General features: G+C 35.5%; 1 protein-coding gene and 1 long non-coding RNA gene across 2 annotated transcripts; one reads left to right on the top strand and one right to left on the bottom strand.

Moving 5' to 3' along the window:
* Nucleotides 1–1,464: 1,464 nt before the first annotated feature.
* On the top strand, nucleotides 1,465–4,121 carry LOC117919907. Its single transcript, XR_004652151.1, has 2 exons — nucleotides 1,465–1,721; nucleotides 1,812–4,121. It is a non-coding gene; the product is annotated as an uncharacterized LOC117919907 (long non-coding RNA).
* Nucleotides 4,122–8,402: 4,281 nt separating this feature from the next.
* Nucleotides 8,403–10,534, bottom strand: LOC117919561 (cytochrome P450 71D10-like). Its single transcript, XM_034836725.1, has 2 exons — nucleotides 9,565–10,534; nucleotides 8,403–9,144 (listed from the first exon to the last, which is right to left on the bottom strand). The coding sequence occupies exons 1-2, from the start codon at nucleotides 10,180–10,182 to the stop codon at nucleotides 8,533–8,535; spliced, it is 1,230 nt and encodes a 409-aa protein (XP_034692616.1). The 5' UTR covers nucleotides 10,183–10,534; the 3' UTR covers nucleotides 8,403–8,532.
* Nucleotides 10,535–22,238: the final 11,704 nt, after the last annotated feature.

Genomic DNA, 22,238 nt, shown 5'->3' with positions numbered 1-22,238 from the left:
TACTTTAAAAAACAATTACCAAACAAAACCTTATTATATTTTAATATTTGATATTCATTTAAAATTAAAATTATATTTAAAACATTTGGTACGAAAAACAAATGAAATCTCTAACATGTTCAAGTATTAGTTTGAAAGCATTCAATAATTTATAATTTAATAAATATTTAATTCAATTAAAAATAAATTTTTTGTCACATTTATGCTAATGATGAGTACTTATAGTTTAATCATTATGACATGTCATGATGAATGAACTAGATACATTTTGTAGAGGGTTCGGTTCGTCTCATCTTATGATTTGGTGGAGGAAAGTAAAGAAAAGAAGCTTAATTATGACCACTTGTAACCTAATCATTATCGCATGTCATATTAGATCAATTAGAGATTTAGTACTCTCCTTGTCTTCATATTGGGTGAGTCACAAAAATTTGTTTTTTTCTTTTTATTAATAAAGGTTTTTAATTTTTTTTTTTTTTACAACATAAATTATATATATTCATAAAATTCATGTAAAAACTAACTATTATTATAATTATGGGAATGTGTTAGCGGGATATATCAAATAATCTTTGAAACCAGTTACATGTGTATAAATGATTGTTTTATTTTTTATTTTTTTAGTTAGTTTTAAATAGAATTTAAAATTAAATAGTATTAAATATTTTTTTAAATATTTTATTTATATTAAGTATTAAAAAGTGAAAAAAAATCAATTTTTTTTAATAAAATATTTACTCAAAATAAGTAATAAATTAATTAAAATAAATAAATAAATAAATAAACCATTTGAAATCTAAAAATAAGTTATTATTTTCAATAAAAAGTTAAAAGAACCAACAACATCTTAGACACAACCTTGAACCTTAAGTTAGGAAGATAATACGTCGGAGTTCATTCCCTCCCAAGGCATGGTAATGGGAAAAAGTAAAACCATGATTACTTAACAAATAGGGTAATGTTTTAGAGGATCAAAGCTTGGTATGTGTGAATGTGTGTGGTGAAAGAGAGAGAGAGAGTATATATATATACAAAATATAATATAAAGAAATGGGTAGTTATGAATATGATTCATTGCTTTGTTGTGGGCGGTGAACCTATTACTTGATGATGGAGAAATCCTCATTGTTGCTAAAGAATAAGATAGCTTTTGTTGGTGCGTATTCTAACTTTAGTGTGTGTATTTGAATAGCAGTTGAGGTGGCCCATGTCCCCTCGTTATTTTCAGTGCTCTTTTTCTCAGAGATAGCCTGTAAAAGCCCCCCTCACCACACTCCTTCTCTCTTCATTACCAAGCTTTTAGAACAAGACAACATCATCCCTCCAAAACTCACCAGCCTTTTCATTAATTTATTCACTAAATTACCTGTCTCTCATGTGGTTTTCCACATCTCTCCCTCTCTCTCCCCCCCTCTCTCACCCTCCCTCCCTCTCTCTCTCTCTCTCTCTCTCTCTCTCTCTCTCTCTCTCTCTCTCTCTTTTCCCCTTGTCCCTCTCTTCAAGTTAGATACCTTTTTAGTGTGTTTTAAGAGGGAGATAGAAGACTTGAGTGCTTGCAGCCTTGCTTGGTTTGATTATTGAATCATGAGAGTGAGAGAGGAAAGAGAGAGAGAGAGAGAGAGATGAAGAGGGAGAGAAAGAGAGATAAGGAGAGAGATAAAGAGACAGAGAGGGAAAGAGAGTGGTTCTCTTGGAGAAGGAAAGCGGGTGTTTGGAATGAGGTTTGATCCAAGATCCTTCCATTTTCTCCATTAATTCCTTCAGTACTGGTCATGATTTAGTTACTTCATAATCGGTTGATCTCGGACCAGGCTTCATTCCTGACACCAAGCTTTCCTGTGTAAACGCAACTACTTCGCAGTAAGTTCTTGTCTTGATCCACTTGTTCTCTCTTTCATCATACTTGTATACTTTGTGTCTAGATCTTCCCAAAGGCAGTGGATCTATTCACTTACTCATCTACTCTGGGAGTGTGAAAAAACCCATACACCTAAGATGATCGATTATAAAATATCTTAGCTAGGCTTTTCATCTTCCTAGTAGGTTATGAATCTTTGGCTTTGAAGAATAGAAATATGATACTTTGCTCTTTCTTTCAGGCCGTACTTTTTTGTTTCATTTTTTCATGAAGAAAAACAGTGCAACTTAATTTGCTTAATTAATATTCTCTCAATGAGTTTCAGATCTGAATTGATTAATTGGTCAATCTAATTCTCTAGCAACATGTCAATGAGGGATCCAACTTCATGAAGAAGTGGCTACTGTTGATTTGAGAAACCCTAACAGCCCAGCCTATGCATATGGATATCATTAGTAGATCAGATGAGAAGCTGTGACTAATTATTCTATTTATGTATCATGTGCTAAACAAAGCATATATAGTCCAAATTAGATGGGATCAATAACTGCAGAACCTGTGTATGCTTTTTCTCTTTTAAAGCCTGTACCATGAAATTGCAGACGTACAGGAATTTTATGAAGGTATTTCTCGAGGCAGTCCACATGCAAGGACAAGGTACACTCTTTATGTGTGCCCTTTTGGAATTGGGTCTCCAAAATATTCTTGGGAAGTCCCTTCACCTGGTAAGCATTTCCCATTTCCCATCTCCCAACCTTTTCTTCTCAAGTTCTTATGCTAATGGGAGAAGGTGTCTCTGGTCTTTTGTGTTTAGTTTTACTTATTTGCCTTCTTGTGCAGTAATAACTTTGTTCCTTTGCTCTGTGAGAATCATATTAAGACTAGCTCTTTTTTTAACCATTTTCTGGGGTTTCTGTCTGTGTGTTGATTAGTTGTATAACATTTTTCCATCTTTTTCTTTTCTGTTCTTTTCTTGGGGTTCTGGTTCTTGTCTGTCAAGACTCTTGGGTTGTTCTAACATTTCTCCAGGAGAATTCTGTGGTCACATCAAGGGCAAGAACTGATCCGTTTCTGCAATGCCTCGTGCTCTTTGAAGTCAAAAGTGTAACTGGTATGATGTGATGGTGGCTCAGAAAAATTTATATGGAAGGACAAAAATGTGAGAAAAGCAGCCCTCCTCACTCTTACCTGGTTTTTGGAGACCCAAGTCAAATTTATAGGTGGAATATAATATGTACTTGGTATAGATTTAAGAAGTCTTACAAGCTTCCAATCATTTTATACAAAGTTTCTTCTTAAAAAAAAAAAAAACAAACAAACCAAGAAATGTGACTATACATACAATTAGGGTTTGGATTTTTAGGCTGGCTGAATCTACATAGGAGTAAACCTATCATTCCTCACAAAATATTTTTGTAGTCACTTGAACTTCAACTTCCTAAATGGAGTATAACAAAACTGATTTTAACTTCATAATCCAACATAAACACTTGCAGCACTGGTTTTATATTCATATTTCTATATATATTCCTGTCCTTTTGCTTTTAATGATTTATTTTCCTTCAATCCCTACACCCAACTGCCATACATTTGTGAAAAGGATTTAATGAAGATATCTGTTTTTCTCACTTTTATTGAATGATCATCTTAAATTTTCATAAGAGTTCTGCATTAATATTCTTCCAAAATCATCATGCTGCCCTGTGCCTAATGATACCATCTTTTTATACCATGCACTTGTTGTAGAATAATTTCTCTGTTTTCAAGTAATAATTACTTCTAATCATGAAATTTTGTGTGTGCAGGACTCCAATGCAAGTAATTACCATACAAGAAAGGAGGGACTGCCATAAGACTTGCATATATATATATATATATATATATATATATAAAATAGTCATCCAATGGACAGGCCCATCTGATTACCCATCAGACTAGGTATCCCTCTTGGCTCCTTTAATGAAAGGGCTATAGGATAAAAGTCTATAAATAGGCCATTCTATATAATCGAGCCATAACTAACCTACGTTGCTTTCTCTCTGCCAAGAGGATATTATTTTTTATTAAAATTTATTTATTTTGAGACATTTAAGTCATGGGAATACAAGGTTGGCTCTTGTAGCCTTCCACTACTATGACACAATTTTCAGGAGTACGAGAACTCTTGGGCCTTATTTCTTATGGACTTCATACTAGGTATGTTTAAGTATTTTGATTGGTGGAAGTAATTTGATGTTAAATTTAAATTTGGTATTTGTAGGGATGTAACTTGGATAAGTTGGGTGAGTTAAAAGGTTCACTTGTGTGAAACCCCATTATCAATATGTCCAACTCGAGCCAAGTCCAACCTAAGGTTGAGTTGGAAATTCCTAACCTATGCCAAGCCTATGGTTATTTATGAGGTTTCCATATGTTCTTATGAGTTATGTCAAACAAATTAATTATTTTAAAGTCTATAAAATTAAAACCATATTATGAAATAAGAGATTAAAAGTTAAACATCAAGAAAAGTTAAAAGTTCCATTTTTTTATTTATTTTTATTTAGTTTTATTTATTTTTATCAATTTCATATTTTTTTATATTAAAAATATATATAATATAATTATAAATAAATAATATATGGGTTTGGGATTCTATGGGTTTTCCATACCTTTAACTTATACCAACTCTAATATTTTCGGGATGATATTTTTCTAACTTAAGTCTGACTCTAACCCTTTCAAACATTGTGTGCCCTAATCAAACCATCAAGTTGAATGGCTCATCCAAAATGCCCTTTGGAATTTGTCCTTCATGTAGTTTGTATATGATGCAAATTAAGTTTTCTTTATTTAAAAGAAAACCAAATAAATCAAAATAATGGTATTAAAAATATTTTTTTTTCACAAAAAGATGAGAAAAATATGATATTTTTATTTTATTTTATTTTATTTATTTTATATTTTTTATTTTAAGTTTACCATAAATTAAAATAAAAAATAAACAATCAAAGAATCATGAAGGTCATTCTCAATAAAGAGAGTGTAAGTCTCAGGATTTATGCCAAAGCCACATGTGTCAGTAGAAAATTTAACCATGACCTTCTGGAATTTCTTTTTTTCTTGATCTTCTGTGCTTCATTTTAATTATTAAAATTAGTTATTTTCCAATTTTGGAAAGCATGTACCATAGAAAATTTTGTCCATTAATTTTTTTTAATATTTTAGAAAATATTAGCAAATATTCTGGACTGATAATTAATATGTACATTTTGGTTATATTTTTCATGCAATAAATTAAAGATTATTGTAATAATCACAATTTTAGTATGAAAAAATATATTTAAAATGTGGGAACACAGAAAAATATTTTCTATGATATTTATAGGTAAATTTAGCCAAAATTATTAAAGGATTAAAGTGGCACAAGAGATGATTGAGAACTTGCATGGTTCTTTTTTTCCATCATCACTACAAGAAAAACTACAAGAAAAAAAGGTCTTTCTTGATAGTTACTACTCGCTATGGTGTGCGTTATGTCTCGTCATAGCACCTTGGTTCCATTGTAGTAGTGTGAAGGTAGGGTTATAAGAAATCTTCACATGTATAAAATGTCATTGCCGGAAGACAAATATGTCAAGGCTGATACATATTATGTGTCAAGGTTGCTCCCATGCATGTCCTGGTTGTCTCCGCATATTGGTCATAGATGTTATGGTTGCTCGTATACATGTTGATGTTGGATGTAATAAATGTTGAGACTATAAGAGTCAAGGTTAGGTGTCAAACCACATTTTTATGTGCATCTCTACTCGATGATGAGACTGGTTTTATCTATTATGAAAAATCGATTTTTGAAAAAATTGAAGTTGCTACTTATTTTTGTTTATTTTTAAAGTGAAAACAAAATAAAAGAATAAAACTCTAAATGATTCTTTTTTTAAAGAAAAATAATGCATATGAAAATTAAGTCTAGATTCACAAGTTAGATTGTTGAGAGGTGCCATAGGATAATTATGAGATTCAATTAATTAATCCTGAATATAAAAAAATAAATGTAAATAAATATAATAAAGTATAGTGATACAAATAAATTACAAGAATGTACAAAATAAATGATAAGAGAATTGAAAAAATTAATTTATTAAACTGATTAGAAATAATTTGATTATTTCCAAATATTACAACACATTTTCAAGAATTTTAAAAAGAATTATTTGAATAAAAAAAATTCAAATTAGTAATTTCATTTTATTTTATTGAATAACGTTTCAATTTACGTATAACACAGTGATTTGATTTGCATTTTTCATTCAATTGTATTTTAAAAAGAATTTCACTTATTTTGACTAAAAGAAAAGTTTGAATGAAATTTTATTTTAAAAGAAAATTTCCAATATGATTTTATTTAAAAAAAGAATATAAAAATTTTGCTCAAAGATAGAATTTTGCTTTTATTAAAAAAACAAAAAAGATTTGTATAATTTTATTTAAAAAGAAAATTTTGCTTGATTTTTATTTATTAAAAAAAAGTTTATTTATTATTATTATTATTATTTACAATTTTACTTAAAAAAGTATCCCAGTTCAATTTTTATTACACAAAAGTGATTTTTATAAATTATTTAATAAAAATATTTTTACCTATTTATATAAAAAAAGTATTCTTCCAATGCAATTTTTATTTAAAAAAATATTTTAAAACTTTTATTTAGAAAATAAAAGAGAAAAAAATTCCAATTCAATTTGTTTGTACAAAAATAATTTTTATTCACAAGAAAATGATTTTAACACTTTAACTTACAAAAGAATTCCAATCCAAAATAATTTTTAGTAGGAAAAATGTTTTTTTTTTTTTTTTTTTTTACAATTATTTACAAAAGATATTTTAATACATTTTTTTTTTAATTTTTCAAAAAGTGATTTTTATTTGAATTAGAAAATTTAAAAAAGGTTTTATCTTTATTTTGTTTAATAAGAAGTTTATCAATTTCATTAAAAAAAATAAATTTACCAATTTTATATTACACCAAAGGCCTTGTAATTTTATCTTTTGTAGAAAAGCAAAGGGGTTTTTACCCTTTATATAAAAAAGGGTTGTTCAGGTTTCACTAATTTCTTTTTCTCGTTTATTTTTAATTTTTACCAAAAAGACTTCGGTTGGGAAAAAAAAGGTTTTGCAGTTTTTATTTAAAAAAAAGTGATTTTGTGTTTTATTTAATAAAAATATATGAATTCATTTTAAAAATAAAAAATAAAATTTTTACATTTTATTTTAAAAAATATTCCAATTCAAATCCTTACAAAATTATTAGTTCTTTTATTTATTTATTTTTATTTACCAAAAGATTGTTTTTTTTTTTTTTTTTTAAATTTATTAGAGAAGACCTTTTAAAGAAAGTGTCTATCTCTATTTTGTTTTTAAAAAAATTTCAATTTTCTTAAGAAAAAAGATTTCTCAGTTTTATTTAAAAAATAAATTTTAATTTTATTTTAAAAGAACAATTTTATATTTTTATGAAAAGAAGATTTCCTGACTTTTTATATAAAAAAAATTAAAATTTATTTTTTTTTACAAAAAGGGTTTTATAGTTTCATAAAAAAAAAACATGTCAATTTATTAGAAAATAAAATCTGAATTTATTTTTTTTAGAAAAAGGAGATTCCAATAATAATAATAATTGATAATAATAATAATAATAATAAATAAAATTTTTACATTTTATTTTAAAAAATATTCCAATTCAAATCCTTAAAAAATTATTAGTTCTTTTTTTTTTTTTTTTAATTTTTTTATTTACCAAAAGATTGTTTTTTTAAAAAAAAAATTTCAATTTTATTAAGAAAAAAGATTTCTCAGTTTTATTTAAAAAATAATTTTTAATAATAATAATAATATTATTATTATTATTATTATTATTATTAAATTCTTATGTTCTTGGATGAGCTTCATTTACTCACCAAGGTCCATAGAAGAATATCCTTATGGAGCAGAATCGTACTAATAATAATAATAATATGTTCTTGGATGAGCTTCATTTACTCACCAAGGTGGAGCAGAATCGTCACGTGTTTTCACCAGTTTCAAAAAAGTTCTCACAGTGAATTCCCATTGTTGACAATGGTGTTTCTAGGAAAGTTTCTCCCATTTTTTCTCTACAAATGTCTTCCTCTTATAATATTCAATTTAGGTAGGTATTTGGGATAAGATCCCTCTTTGACTTCATCATTATCATGCACATTAAAGTCCATCCTTATCGCTAATTTTGAAAGTAAAGGATGGATGAATCATATGAATTTGTCCAGTACTTTGAGATGATGATCTTCTAGCTTTGTCATTATGTTCAATAGTTCAGCAGATGCTTTGGGGGTCGTTTTCGTGGATATTCCTTATGAGTGAAGAGCTCGGTCCCATTTACAAAATGTCTTGCTCTGAGGGTTAAGCCGACTTGGTGTAATGGGAGTAGAAGTAGGATCAATATGCTCATACATACTGTCTATTGATCTATTCATATTTTTGTATGGCCTCAATAAATCATGAGCAAAAAGTTCAAACATGCAGGAATTGAAATCGACAACTTCTTCTATAGCATTAGAGCATTATGCTCATAGTACATCACAGCAACTTGTATATCATTTCAAATATAGCAACTGCGTAGTTGGAATCCTTCTTCTGGGTGGTCTCACCCAACAGGCTATGAATTATAAGGAATGGGAATTAAATGCAGACTGTGTTTTCTTTTGGCTGATAAGCCATGAACCTCGGTCATGTCTAGATCCTCATGCCTCATTCCGTTGGGGAGTTCCCAGTCAAAATGGAACAGTAAATGAGCTAGTGGCAGCTCAATGCTGGGTATGGCAAACAATATGCCTGGGCACATCCTCCTTCCAGCACCAAATGGGATGAATCCAAAATCAGCACCCTTGTAATCAACTGAACTATCAAGGAATCTCTCTGGGTAAAATCTCTCAGCTTCAGTCCAATAATCAGGATCCCTCCCAATTGCCCATGCATTAATGGTCATTCTGGTCTTCACAGGTACCTCATATCCATTAATCTTACACTTCTCCCTACATTCCCTTGGAAGCAACAATGGGAAAGGAGGGTGTAGCCTCAAGGTTTCACTGACTACCGCCTTTAAGAATTTTAATTCATCAATGCCCGTTTCATCCACATCCCCTTGTCCATCAAAGACCCGCCTTACCTCAGCTTGTGCCTTTTCCATGACTCTTGGGTTTTTCATCATTTCCGACATTGCCCACTCCACAGCTGTCGATACTGTTGCCCCTCCTCCACTGAAAATGTCCTGGAAAACAATAAATGAACTATGGATTAGATCCATAGCACCAAGGATTCTTTTCAGCATCAGATGAACACTGAAAGTGAAGAGCAAATATCCACCAAATATTTTTCCTTTGAGGGAAATAATTGGTGATTAGTCTACTACTTAAGCTTTTAGATATAGAGGATCAATTACTTTTTTTGGTTGGTTTTGAAGTATATGATCTATTTGTAGTGTTTATAAGATCAGAGATGCTTCCAAGTTGTTGGCCAGATGAATAAAGGATTTTCCCCCTTCTTTTGCCCCCCTTAGCAACGAAATATTGCTACTTGTCTTTTTTGGTCAGGACTTTGAGGGTAATCAATGAAGATGTGTTTGTTATGGAGAACAAATGTTAAATTTTACCAAAATTAAATCAAAAGGCATTAAGGCAAGAGCACTAACCAAGATGACTGCTTTAATATTGTCGTCAGTTAAGGGAAGTTCAAGGTCTCCATCCTGTTGAAGCTTTAAAAGCACATCAATGAAGTCTTCTTCTGCTTCAAGCTCGCCTGTGCTTTTTTCCATTCTCTCTCTGTGCTCATCAACAATAATCTGAAGTATTCCATCAATCCTGTCATGCAGCTTCTCAAGTTTATGCCTCATTCCACTGATCAGATGAATCCATTTAACAGAAGGGTACACATCGGCAAGACAGAAACCTGATGCCAGCTTTGTACCTTCCTCCAAAACCGATTTAAGAGAATCTTGTTCTTTGAATTCTTTCCCAAGTGCTGCTTTTGAGATCACGGCAAATGTAAAAGAGGAAATTTTCTCCCTAAGATCGATAGGAAATCTTGAGCAAGGGTCAATGAATCTGATGAGATTTGAAACCTCCTCTTTCCTAATCAACTGGAATGATCTAACACGCTTGGCACTTAGAAGTTCTATCACACAAATTTTTCGGAGTTGTCTCCAATAGTCACCATATGGGGCAAAAGCAATGTCGGTAGAATCAGAAGTTACAATCCTGGTAACAAGAAGATGGGGCCTTTGGGCAAAATTGAGGTCGTGGGTTTTCATAACCTCTTTGGCAATTTGTGGCTATGAGACTACAAGCGTGGAGACTTGGCCAAGCTGTAGGTGCATGAGAGGCCCATATTTCTCTGCCAAGTCCCTCAGTGAGTGATGAGGAAGTGAACCAACAAGCTGGTGCAGGTTTCCAATTAGAGGTAGTTTCCATGGTCCTGGGGGCAGCTTTGGAGTTGAGATGTTGGGTTTGGACCTCTTACCTATTCTGAATAGCATGAATAAAAAGAGAAGAAAGGGAAAGAGGACAGAAGAGGAGGAGAACTCCATGATGATAAAAAGAAGGTAGCAATGGAGAAGATAATGCTGTTGGTTTCTTCGAAGAGTTGTTTTCAATTTCTCTTTTTCTTAAAAGGGTAAATAGGCAAGGACCAAATGGCCTGATTGGATTTGAACGGAAGACAGGAGAAAAGGCTTGGGTGGAAGTTGCAGCAACCACGGGTGCAAGTTGCTCCTTGATAAAAAATATGCACCAAAATGTATATACATGAATACTAAATATTATTTTATTAAATAAATAAATTTTAATTATTTTATTTTTACATTTGATTTAAGTTATTACCAAAAGCATAAAAACATAATTTTTTGTCTTTTTTTTTATATAATCTATATATTTATCAAATATAAAAAATATAAATATTAAAAAAATTATATATATTTTATTATTTATTTATACCATTGAATACATTTAAATTAAAATGAATCATAATTTTAATATTAAATATATTTTAAAATTAAACACGTTATCATATTATTGTTGTAAAATAATATTATGCAACTTAATAATAAATATACACTTATAAAATTTATATATATTTTTTAAAAAATAATTTTAAAATGTCTATTTTTATTTCGTAATTTTTTAAAAGTTTATTTTATCATATTTTCATAATTTTCATTAATTTTTATGTCACTAATATTTTGTGTCAAAATATTCTCCGTTATATTTCTAATATTTTCGATATATCCATAAAATCAAAGTACTAATATATCCATAATTACTGATATTTTCATCCTTATAAATAGTTAACATTGAATATAACTAAAGATGAAATCCATGATAACTCTTTGCTCCTTTAAAAACTAAAATTAAAAAGTAAAGTTAAATAATAAAATTATATTAAATTTTAGTCCTAACTAAAAATGTATGGCTTTGGTATACTTATCTTTCTTACCTTCTCATATATATCTCCACTTAATATTTTTTTGAATCTATTATCTTCACTTAATTTTTTTTTAATCCATCATGAATTCATTAGTTTATTTTTTTTTTTTTTAAAAATTAAATTTAAGATTTAACCTTTCCTTGTTTATTTTATTTTTCATTAATTCATTGTCTTAATATTAATTCTTCAAATAATTTTGAAGGCTTAAGACGTGTTTATTTTTTGGTTGAATAGAAAAAGTTGTGTTGATATAAACTAATATAACTAAAGTGAATTTATTATCAATGAGTTAAGTACAATTACTTTTACCTTAATAAAAAAAGCTAAATACTTTGACCTTTTCTATTCAGCCAAAAAAACAAACACCATTTTAATGCATTTTTTTATCATTTGATTTTTAGTTTAACTTTTTGTAATGTTAATAGTTTTTTCAATTTTCTTTTATTGTTAAGGTCTTCTTATTTTATAAAACTATAAGATAGGTTTTTAACTTTGTGTTTCTAGTTTTAATTATATATATATATATTTTTTATTTATTATTTATTTTAGAGTATATATTCATTAAAAGAGACACAAAGATAAAGTATTATAATAACCAATTGATATAATGTCAAGTGTGAAACTATTTTTAACCAATTGATATAGTTTTAGATTCCAATGTATTTTACATCTATAAAGTTCAAGAAGCAAGGAAACTTTTCTACAAGTAGTTTATAAATAAAAAAGTAGTATGATAAGAAATATTATAAATAGAATTTTCTCAAAAATTAAAATAAAATAAAATTGGGCCTTGCAAATAAAAAATATTTGATATACAATTTATATCAAAATTTAAATATTTTAGTAATTTTGTATTTAAAAGATGTTACAAAAATGTTTTAATAAAACTAAAATTTGATTTTTTTTCCTAGATAATTGAGTATAAGTGGATGTAAAACAATTTAAGATCATTTTAGTAAACATTTAGATGAATGAATACAAGCTTGTTAATAAGAACTTTTATAATTTTAATTTGAAGTCATTTTCTTGTTAATGGATTTTATATATTTAAAATAATTTACATTAATTACCATATCTTTAAGTTATTATTATTTTATAAATGTATCGATATATCGATATATCAATCAATATTTTGTTAAAAAGAATTTATTTCCTCAAAAGAAACTAGTTAACTTTATAATCAAAAGTAGCAAATTAGCTTCACCTTAAAAAGAGTGATGAGTCTAGCATATTCACTGAACATCTAAACCTTTCATCATTGAAACTTGCATCTTAAAAATGAAAATGCCATTTAAAAAAACAAACTTTATCATGAAAAGATAATATTCATGTACATCAGGGTAGACACCTGTTTAGCCTTATAGCACCCTAACCACAACATATTATCAATAGTCGACATCAATCATGATATCATCCTCATCTATTCCACCTCTAGTACAACCTCACAGAGGCTAAGGTCGAGTACAATGTCAAGGACGAGGGAGTACACCTCTAGAGCATGATGGATTAGTTTCTCATGTTACTGATTTTCCTCTTGATGATATTATAGCAAACCGAAGATACTAATGTCATTTTTAATATTCCAAGTGCTTCTGATGCTGCAAATGCTTCTAGTGTTCCAGTTGCTTCAATTGTTTTGATTGGTTCTAATGATCTCATTTCTTTTGATATGATTGCTTTTGATGTTCAGACTGCTTGTGATGTTCCGGTTGCTTCTGATGATCCAATTGCTTCTGATGTTTAGGTTATTTGTGATGTTTTGGTTACTTTTGTTGATCTGATTGCTTCTGATGTTCAAGTTGCTTGTGATGTTCAGGCTACTTGTGATGTTCCTTTAGATGTCCATATTACCTCTAATGTTGATGCTTTTAATGTGACTTACCAGATATGTCCAAGACGTAAGAGGAGAACTACTCCATGTGACACTTGAACTTAATTCCACATTACCTCTACATGTGTTGCTATTTTCTTTTTAGAATGACAAACTCTTTTATATTTAAGGACACTTGAGATTGCCATTGAACAATTGATGGTTGTATTGTAATTAAGATATAGTACATGATAGATATTGTTAGGTGTAGTTACATAATAGTCTTATGTTATCATTTTTTTTTTCCGGATAACATAAGGTTTTATCAAGTTTCCTTTTGTTTAACTATTAACAAGAAGTGGACTATTTATAGGGTTGGCTGGAAGATATGGTTTTTTTTTTCTTTATCACCTTTTTTCTTATTGTAGTACTTTGAACAATTTGTTTCACATTGTGCATTTCAACTTTGGTATAAAGATCAGATAATGGTTCTCATGATATCATTTTCCTTTGTTTTTAGCTTGACTAAGCACAAATGGAGGATGAAGAAATCAGTGAAGACGTTAGGAGATTGGAAGACAAGAACCTCCAATAGGTACTTTTGCATTGTAAAAGTTTTTAAAGCTCTTTTTCTCTCTCTAGATCTCCCCTTCACACCCTCTGTTGAAGCTGAGTCAACTGGAAGAAACACTTCTCCCTTTTTCCTACAAAAGATGTTCGAACAGGCTGTCTAAACACACCCTCCAAAGCTCAAGTCAGAAGATGAAAGCCAGCGTCAGAGGTTGCCCCTTTTTAGATGCTAAAAAGAAGACCCACTTTCTCTCCCTATGTATACGTGCGCGTACCTTGGTTTTGAGTTGGAGGAGAGTTTTTATAGGGTCTGGAATAGTGTCACCTCTGTGTTGTGATAACTTCTTGACTTTCGTAGTCATGATAGCAGCATAGTAGGTGATAGAGCAATCATCATCTTTTAGGCGGTTGACAGGGACCACTAATGAGGGCGATCTGATGGTTCTCCTGTCATTTCAGCCAGCAGGCGGTATGGTGCAGCGTGTGGCAAGCCACCTGCAGAAATAAGGTTACGTCCCATCGAGCGTGCTTATAGTGCAAGAAAAATGATTGCTCGAAGAAGTGGGCTAGGAGATCCACTCGGAATGCATCGTATGGCTTCAGAGGAACTCCACGTAACTAGCTATTAGTATATCCAATCCAGATTGGACATTCAGACCTGGTTATGTTCATCTTGACAGAAATAGGAGGATGCCACGTGGAACCAGGGTAGTCTGCCATGTAGTTATAAGGGGGAGCCCTTACAATGCCTCATTTTAACTTGATCGTTTCGTTCGGATTGAAATGGTGGGTTAAAACATTTTTCAAATCCCTTTAGCGACCACATGGAACGTGGTGGCGTCTAGGAGGGGCATTTATGGAGGGATATCGATATTGAAGTTGTTGCCAAGCAGCGTGTCACCTCGAGTGGTGTGTTTTTGGGCACCATGTTGTTTGGGTTTTCTAGGGAATTTGCCCCTATAAATAGGAAATTAATCCCTAGGACGCACATTTCTCGTGTCGTTTTTTTTTTTTGAGTTTGCTTTTCTTCTTCCACTTGTTCTGCACTTCCCATATCTAGGTAGCGAGTCTTGCCTTCGTGCTACAATACTTTTTCCTTAGTGATTTTTCGATTGGCTTATCTTGGCGCTCATGGATTGTCTCTGCAATTTGCTGTAAGTGCTTGCCAAGTACATTCTTCCTTCTTCTCTGGTGCTCTCGATTTCCCATTTCTCCTTGGTTACGATGTTGGTAGATGGAGACCCGACGTCCATCGAGAAGGTTACACATGGTGCCATATTTTTTAGTAATGAGCAATTCAACGCGAGGCTCCGCTTTCCTCTTCCGTCTCTTTTCAAGCAGTTCTTGCACTACACCTAAATTCTTCCTACCTACATTCATCCTAACATCGTCCTGGTGCTGATGGGATGCAGCATCTTGAACATGCTCTTCCATTTGGACCTCTCCCTACTAAAGGTTTTCTTCGTCTACACTATCAAGAAGGGCAAAAAAGATATCTTCAGCATGTTTGCCCATATTCTGTCCCTCCAACTAGTGATCGGTCTCCCTGATTCGAACAAGGGGAGAGCCAAATGACATGTATTGGTCCGGGGACCATGGGCTAGCCTAATAGAGCATCCGGAAAGGGATTTCCGCCCTAACTCTTCATTGAAAATTCCTGGTAGGGATGGCTTTGAGTGTCTTTTTCTCTTGCTTTTTCCTATTGAGTCGGTACTATTTGAATGCTAACATTTTATGTCTCAGTTGGTGTAGGCAAGAATAGAAGGGGTCGGCTGGTTGAGTGGGTGGACTAGAAAGCGTCATTTGCCCGTTTGAACAAGCTATTCAAAATTACTGCAAACAAAATGAACCATCAGACGTTTCTTATTGTCCGGAACCTGCTTGCGGTTATTCGGGAGCCCCAACCATATGTTCTTCCCATCATTCCTAGGCGGCTGCCTATGGTTGTAGTGCCCGGGGAGCATTTCATTTTGAATAACCTCATCTTCTACAAAGAGGCAAGCGAGGTGGATGCTAAGGCTCGCTAAGAGCACCTTGACCAGAGGGAGGAGAAGAAGTAAGAGGGAAAGCTAAGGAGGGCACCGGGTGAAAAGGGTCGGGCTTCATCGTCCGCGGTTTATCCTCTGGTTAAGAAGAATAAGAAGCCTAGTACGAAAACAACCAAGGCTTCGACTACGGTTTCTGCTTCTCCATCTACTTCTACTTCTTTCGCATCTACTTCAGCGGATAGTTCTGTCCAGGCTTTTGAGGGTAACTTCGACTTCTCGGACTTCGAACGAAGTGGTTTGGTTGCTTGCCTTTTCGAGCCCAAACTTGAGCCTATAGCCCTCAACATTATAAACGAGCCGGAAGTGGAGGACGACATGACAACTGATTTGAGAGTCGACTTCAAGGAGAGGCACCATAAATGTCTCCATGAGGCTATTGAAGTGGTAGCTCCTCCAGCCAAAAGAGCTTGCCCGGAGGGGGTTTAGGAGGAGCTTGCGAGAGATTTTGTCTCGATGCCAGTACCTCCACCGGATACTGCAGGGCTTAGCAGCGTGCCTGTTGCTCAGAAAGAGGCCGGTCGGGTTCCCGAAGGGGCTCCTGGTGGTGCCACCCCTCTCGAGGAGGCTTTGGACCAGAAGAACACCCCTACATCTGCTTCCCTTTCTAGTTGAGAAAAATGATGGAGATGCTGAGGCGAGTACCATGCTTTACTTACGCTGAACCGTCCTCCACAAAGATGTCGGATTTCTTTCCCCTTACCAAGAGGATTTCGGTGAACCTGGGTGGTGAGCCTCCCGTCTTCGTCTCAACTCGGCTTCTTTTCAGCACGCTTGAGTTTGTCGTCTCCCATATCCAGCAATTGCAGGACTGCATGGTGTAAGAGATCGCGGAAGTGGTAATCTCTTATACCTTTCTCATTCATGATAATGTACACTTCGGTATCTGGTACTAATTCTGCTATTGCTATTTTCTTCAGGTGGTGGCTGGGGTCCGCAACATGGTGAGTCAGTGTGCTATACTTTTTGAGCGACTAGAGGTTGCTGAGGCTATGCGAACTTTCATCTCCCATCGCATGAGCAGTGGTGAAGAACTGCGTGCAAAGTTGGAGCAAACGGAGAATGATCTTGCCGTTGCTTAAAAGGCTGCTGCGGAAAGAGCCAAAACTTTAAAGTTAGTCGAGGGGGAGAAGGAAACGATCCGCATCGAGCCGGACAAGTTGAGGGAGGAGGGTAGAGTCACAGAGGCCAAGCTCAAAAAGGTCGAATAGGAGAATGCCCAATGAAAAAGGAGATGGAAGAGCTTTGGACTGGACTTGTGGCCTAGAGGAAAAAGATGGAGGAACTTTAGATTGGGTTTGCAACTCAGAAGAAGGAACTGGAGGCCGAGTATCAAAAGCAAGTGGATGAAATGTATTTTTTCGGTTATCACTGCTGCATGAAGAAGAATGGCATTACCCAAGACATAACCTCCATTCCTTCTGATGACGAGGATGAAGTATCCGAAGGTTCCTCCTGACGAGAAGGCATTCCTCCTATGTTTGATTATGAGTGAACATACTTTTTTACTACCGGATAGTTTTCTTTTTGTCGTGATCGATTTGGATAATGATTTGTAAAGAACAATTTTTACATTTATAATCATAAGTGCAATATTCTCTTGCTCAGCTTTTGTTCTTCACTCTTTTTGCCTTTACTGATAGTACTGCTTTAGATTAGATACATTCCACGGACGAAGCAAAGGAGTTCTGTCCAACTTTTGCAAATGGTAAACCCCAATTTCACTGGCTTTTGAGACAATGTAAGGTCCTTTCCAGTTTGCCTGGAGCTTCCCGGTCCCTTTATTTGTTGTGTTTTCAAATACTTTTCTGAGGACAAGTGTCCCAACTTTAAAGGCACGGGGTCGGGCTTTTCGGTTGTAGTAGGCAACAACTCTTTGATGATAAGAGGCCATCCGAATGGATGCACTTTCTCTTACTTTGTCTGCCCAGTCCAAGTGTCTCCTAAGTTCCTGGCTTTCGTCCCTCTGACCCTACACGACTGTTCGGGCTGTGGGTATGCCTATTTTAGTGGGGATAACTGCATCTATCCCGTATGCGAGAGTGAAAGGAGTGTTTCCTGTTGGTTGTCCAAGTGTTGTCCAGTAGGCCCACAGGACGTCGGGCAACTCTTCCACCCACTTCCCTTTGGCTTTCTCCAGTCTTTTTTTTTTTTTTTTAATGTGGATAGTAAGGTTTTGTTTATTGCTTCCACTTGCCCGTTGCTTTGAGGGTACCATGGCGTGGAGTATAGGTTCTTGATTTTCAACTCCAAATAAAAAGTTCTGAGTATGATGTCAAATTATGGCTCATTATCAACTATAATCGTTTGGGAGATTCCGAACCGACAAATGATGTTCCAAACAAACTTTATGATGTCCTTGTCTTTGAGGTTAGCATAAACTTCCACCTCTACTCATTTGCTGAAGTAGTCGGTGGCCACAAGCAGAAATTTCTTTTGAGTGGCTGCGATGGGCAAGGGTCCCACTATGTCCATCCCTCACTACGTGAATGACTAGGGACTCGTTATTGGGTTGAGAACTTCGGATGACACACGTGGAATGGGTGTGTGTCTTTGGCATTTGTCACATTTCCTGACATAAGCTTCGTGTCTTGCTTCATGGTGGGCCAATAGTATCCCTACGAGTGGGCCCGGTGTGCTAGGGATTGGCCTCTTGCGTGATTGTCGCACACACTTTCGTGCAGTTCTGCTAACATATATTGAGCTTTCGTACTGTCTAGGCACCTGAGGTACGGGCCCCCAAAAGATTGCTTGTAGAGGCAATCTTCGATCAAGGTGAAACGGGAAGCTTGCACCCGGACCTTATGTGTATGTTTGCTATCTTCGGGCAGGTATCCCATCCAGAGGTAGTTCCCAATTTCATGTGTCCATTCCGTGCTTTCTTCTCTAGCATTACAAATAGGTGTGTCTACGATGGAGAAAGTGGGCTGGAGGTGGATGGGCAACAATATTGCTTCTTTCACGAGGAGTGTAGCAGTTACTCCTGCTAAGGCATCATCTTGTATGTTTTTTGTGCCGGGAATCCTCTTGATAGCCCATTCGTTCAGTTGATTCAGGGTGTCTTGTACTTTAGTTAAGTATTGAGACATGTGTTCATATTTGGTTTCATATTTCCCTTGGATATGCCCAACGACGAGTTAAGAGTCACTGTAGATTTCGAGCTTAAAGGCGGAAAGTGCAAGTGCGAGGTTTAATCCGAACAGGATGGCTTCGTATTCGGCCTCATTGTTAGATGCTGGAAACTTGAGCCGGATGGCCTGCTCCAGTTGCTTCCCAGTTGATGATCGTAAGAGGAGGCCTACCCCGGACCCTAAGGACCGAGAGGCTCCATCGACGTATAGAGTCGACCATCCCTTCTTGCTTGGCTCTTTGTGTTGAGGGGGTTGCTGGGGAACCTCTGCTATGAAATCAGCCGTGACTTGTCCTTTAATGGACAACCTAGGCTGATATTCGATTTTGTACTCACTCAATTCTATGGCCCATTTTAGCATCCTTCCTAATAGATCAGGTTTGTGCAAGATACTTCTGAGGGGTTGGTTCATGAGCACAATTATTGGATGAGCTTGAAAATAAGGGCGAAGTTTTTGAGCGGTGCTTCTCAAGGCTAAGATCGTTTGCTCATTCTTCGAGTATCTGATTTCCGTGTCGGCCATCGCTTTGTTGATATAGTAAACAGACCTTTGTTCTTTATCTAATATGCAGTGAAATAGAATAGTGTTGACTGTCCAGTCGAAAACTGCTAAATACATGTACAACTATTCGTCGGGCTGAGAGCTACTTAGAATGGGTGGTTATGTGAAGTAATGTTTGATTCCTTCAAATGCAAATTGACAGTCTTCCGTCCATCCTATCACGCTGGCTTTCTTCAGCACCAGGAAGAAGGATCTTAGTTTGTCTATGAACTGGGCTATGAAGCGTCATAGTGTAACGAGTCTGCCGGTAAGGCGCTGCAACTCCTTTTTACTGCTAGGGGTAGATGTCTCCATGATAGCTTTGATTTGATCTGGGTTGACTTATATCCCCATTTGAGTGACCATAAATCCCAAGAACTTGACTGCACTTACCCCGGAGGCGCATTTGGACGGATTGAGCTTCATGTCATACTTTCTCAACAAGTGAAAGACTTCTTCTAGGTGTTGGTCATGTTCGTCCTTGGTTTTGCTTTTGACTACGATGTCATCAATGTATATCTCCACAATGTGCCTGATTAGAGGCTTGAAGATTTTGGTCATCGGCCTTTGGTAGGTGGCTTCAACGTTCTTGAGTCCAAACGACATGACCTTGTTGCAATAGAGGTCGTGTGGTGTTATGAAGACGATTTTTTCTTCATCTGTGGGGGACATAGGAATCTGATGGTACTCGAAAAAGGCATCTAGGAAAGAGAGCATGCTGTGTCTGACGGTGGAATCCACTATTTCGTCTATCCGTGGTAAGGGAAAGCTATTTTTGGGGCATGCGTCGTTGAGGTTAGTGTAATCGACGCAGACTTGCCATTTCCCCATTTTTTTGGGGACTACTACCATGTTTGCTAACCAGTTTGGATACTCAACATCCTTAATGAATCCGACTGCTAGTAACTTATCCACCTCATTTTGAATGATTTTTTGCCTTTTCAGGTGAAATTGTCGGACCTTCTGGTGGATAGGTCTTGACGATGGTAGGATGTTAAGTTGGTGGGAGGCAATTGGTGGGTGAATTCTAGGCATGTCAGAGTGTGTCCATGCGAAAATATCTTTGTTTTGTCGAAATGTCCCTTTGAGGCACCATGCATCGTTTGGTTGTAAGAGGGAACTAGCATAAGTAAAGTGACCATCTTCCTTTGAGATCTGAATGGTCTGCAAGGGATCGGCTACCGGGGGATCCTTATCCGTCGGGTACTGTAATTGCTATTGGTCGGACCCGTTTGCTTGTTCAGGGTGAGATCTGTGATCAGCACTGGGCCTGGCCTTCCGTGCTACTTGGTAGCATTGATGGGCTACCATCTGGCTACCATAGAGATTGATCTGCCCGTCTTCAGTGAGATAACTCCATCTGATGATATGTGGAAGGGATGACTTTCATGCCATGCAACCATGCGCGTCCCAATATGGCATTGAATGGGGATATGTCCTCTACCACTGAGAACTGCACGTTAAAGGTAACAGGACCGACTTGGACTAGTAACACGATGTTGCCTAGGGATGTTGTAGAAGCCCCATTGAATCCTGACAATATCCGCCCAGGATTCTCCAGATTGGAGAGCATAAATCCCATTTGTTTGATCACAGATACCTGTAGGAGGTCTGTTGAGCTACTCGGATCAACTAGGATTCGTCTCACATCGAAGTCACTGATTCCCAATGTCAGGATAAGGGCATCTTAGTGAGGTTGCAATATTCGATTGGGGTCCACTAGGGGAAAACTGATTATCCCATCTATTGGGTGAGCGCTCTCTCTGGTCAGTCCAGGCCTAATGGAGCTAACCTGCTCTCATACAGAGGCGGCTTGTAGCAGCCTTTGTCTCTTTCATTTGGACATGTATTCTTCGTCCAATGGGCCACCATGGATATAGTTTATCACGACCCTAGGAGCAACGGAAGCTGTGGGGGACGTGGTGGCTAGATTTTGGGATGTTTCCCCACTTTTAACTCGGGACGTATTGTTTCAAGTGTCCAACTTTTATGAGTTTTTCCACCAAGTAGCGGAGACTCTTACATTGCTCCTTAGTATGTCCGTGTTCTTTGTGGTAGGCACATTTTCTGTTGCAGTCTCTCTTGGTCGAGTCCATTTTTAGGGGCTCTAGCCACCTAAATTCAGACAACTCGTGGATCATAGGGAGGAGTTTCTCATATGACACATTGAGGAGGGTGAGATTAGACTGCTCTGGTTGGTGTTATTCGCCTTGGCCTCTACTTGGTTGCCTTCGTTGGCTCATGGGTTTGGGATTCCTAATCATGTCGTTCTTGGCTGACTGGCCAGTGACCGAGATCTGTTGTGTGGTTGCGCGTGCATCGTCTTCTAGCATAGAATATTTGTTCACCTGCCTAAACAGATCGTCCATGGTCACAGGGGGCTTTTTGGCAAGGGACTCGAAGAATGACGTGCTCGGGCAGATGCTCTGTTTAAAGATTTGGAGGATAGCGTCCATGTTGTAGGATTCTACTTGGAGTACAACTTGCTAGAATCGTTTCACAAATTTCCTCAGCGATTCATTCTCCTGCATTTTTATATTTTGCAGGGTGTTGATATTTTGCTTATGTCGTGCTGAACATAGATACTGCCCCACGAAGGCCTCTGATGGATTCCGAAAATTATCAACAGAATTTATCGGGAGGCGGTGGAACCATAAAAGAGCCTGACCTTGGAGGCTAGTGGGGAAGACTTTGCATAACAACGCGTCATTCCCTATATCCAGGGTCATGAGTTGTTTGTAGTGCATGATACGATCAAATGGGTCGTTGGATCCATCATACGCAGAGA

Source organism: Vitis riparia, chromosome 8 (assembly GCF_004353265.1).
Source record: "Vitis riparia cultivar Riparia Gloire de Montpellier isolate 1030 chromosome 8, EGFV_Vit.rip_1.0, whole genome shotgun sequence".
In the NCBI taxonomy this organism is placed as follows: Eukaryota; Viridiplantae; Streptophyta; class Magnoliopsida; order Vitales; family Vitaceae; genus Vitis; species Vitis riparia.
The sequence above is the reverse complement of the archived record's forward strand: the minus strand, read 5'-3'. Positions and strand labels throughout refer to the sequence as shown.

Bases quoted from the DNA above. Each gene is read 5' to 3' on its own strand.
- LOC117919561 (XM_034836725.1), bottom strand. From the start codon at position 10,182: ATGAAAACCCACGACCTCAATTTTGCCCAAAGGCCCCATCTTCTTGTT. The intron at 9,145-9,564 runs GTTAGTGCTCTT...ATTGTTTTCCAG, and splicing joins ATATTAAAGCAGTCATCTTG to GACATTTTCAGTGGAGGAGG.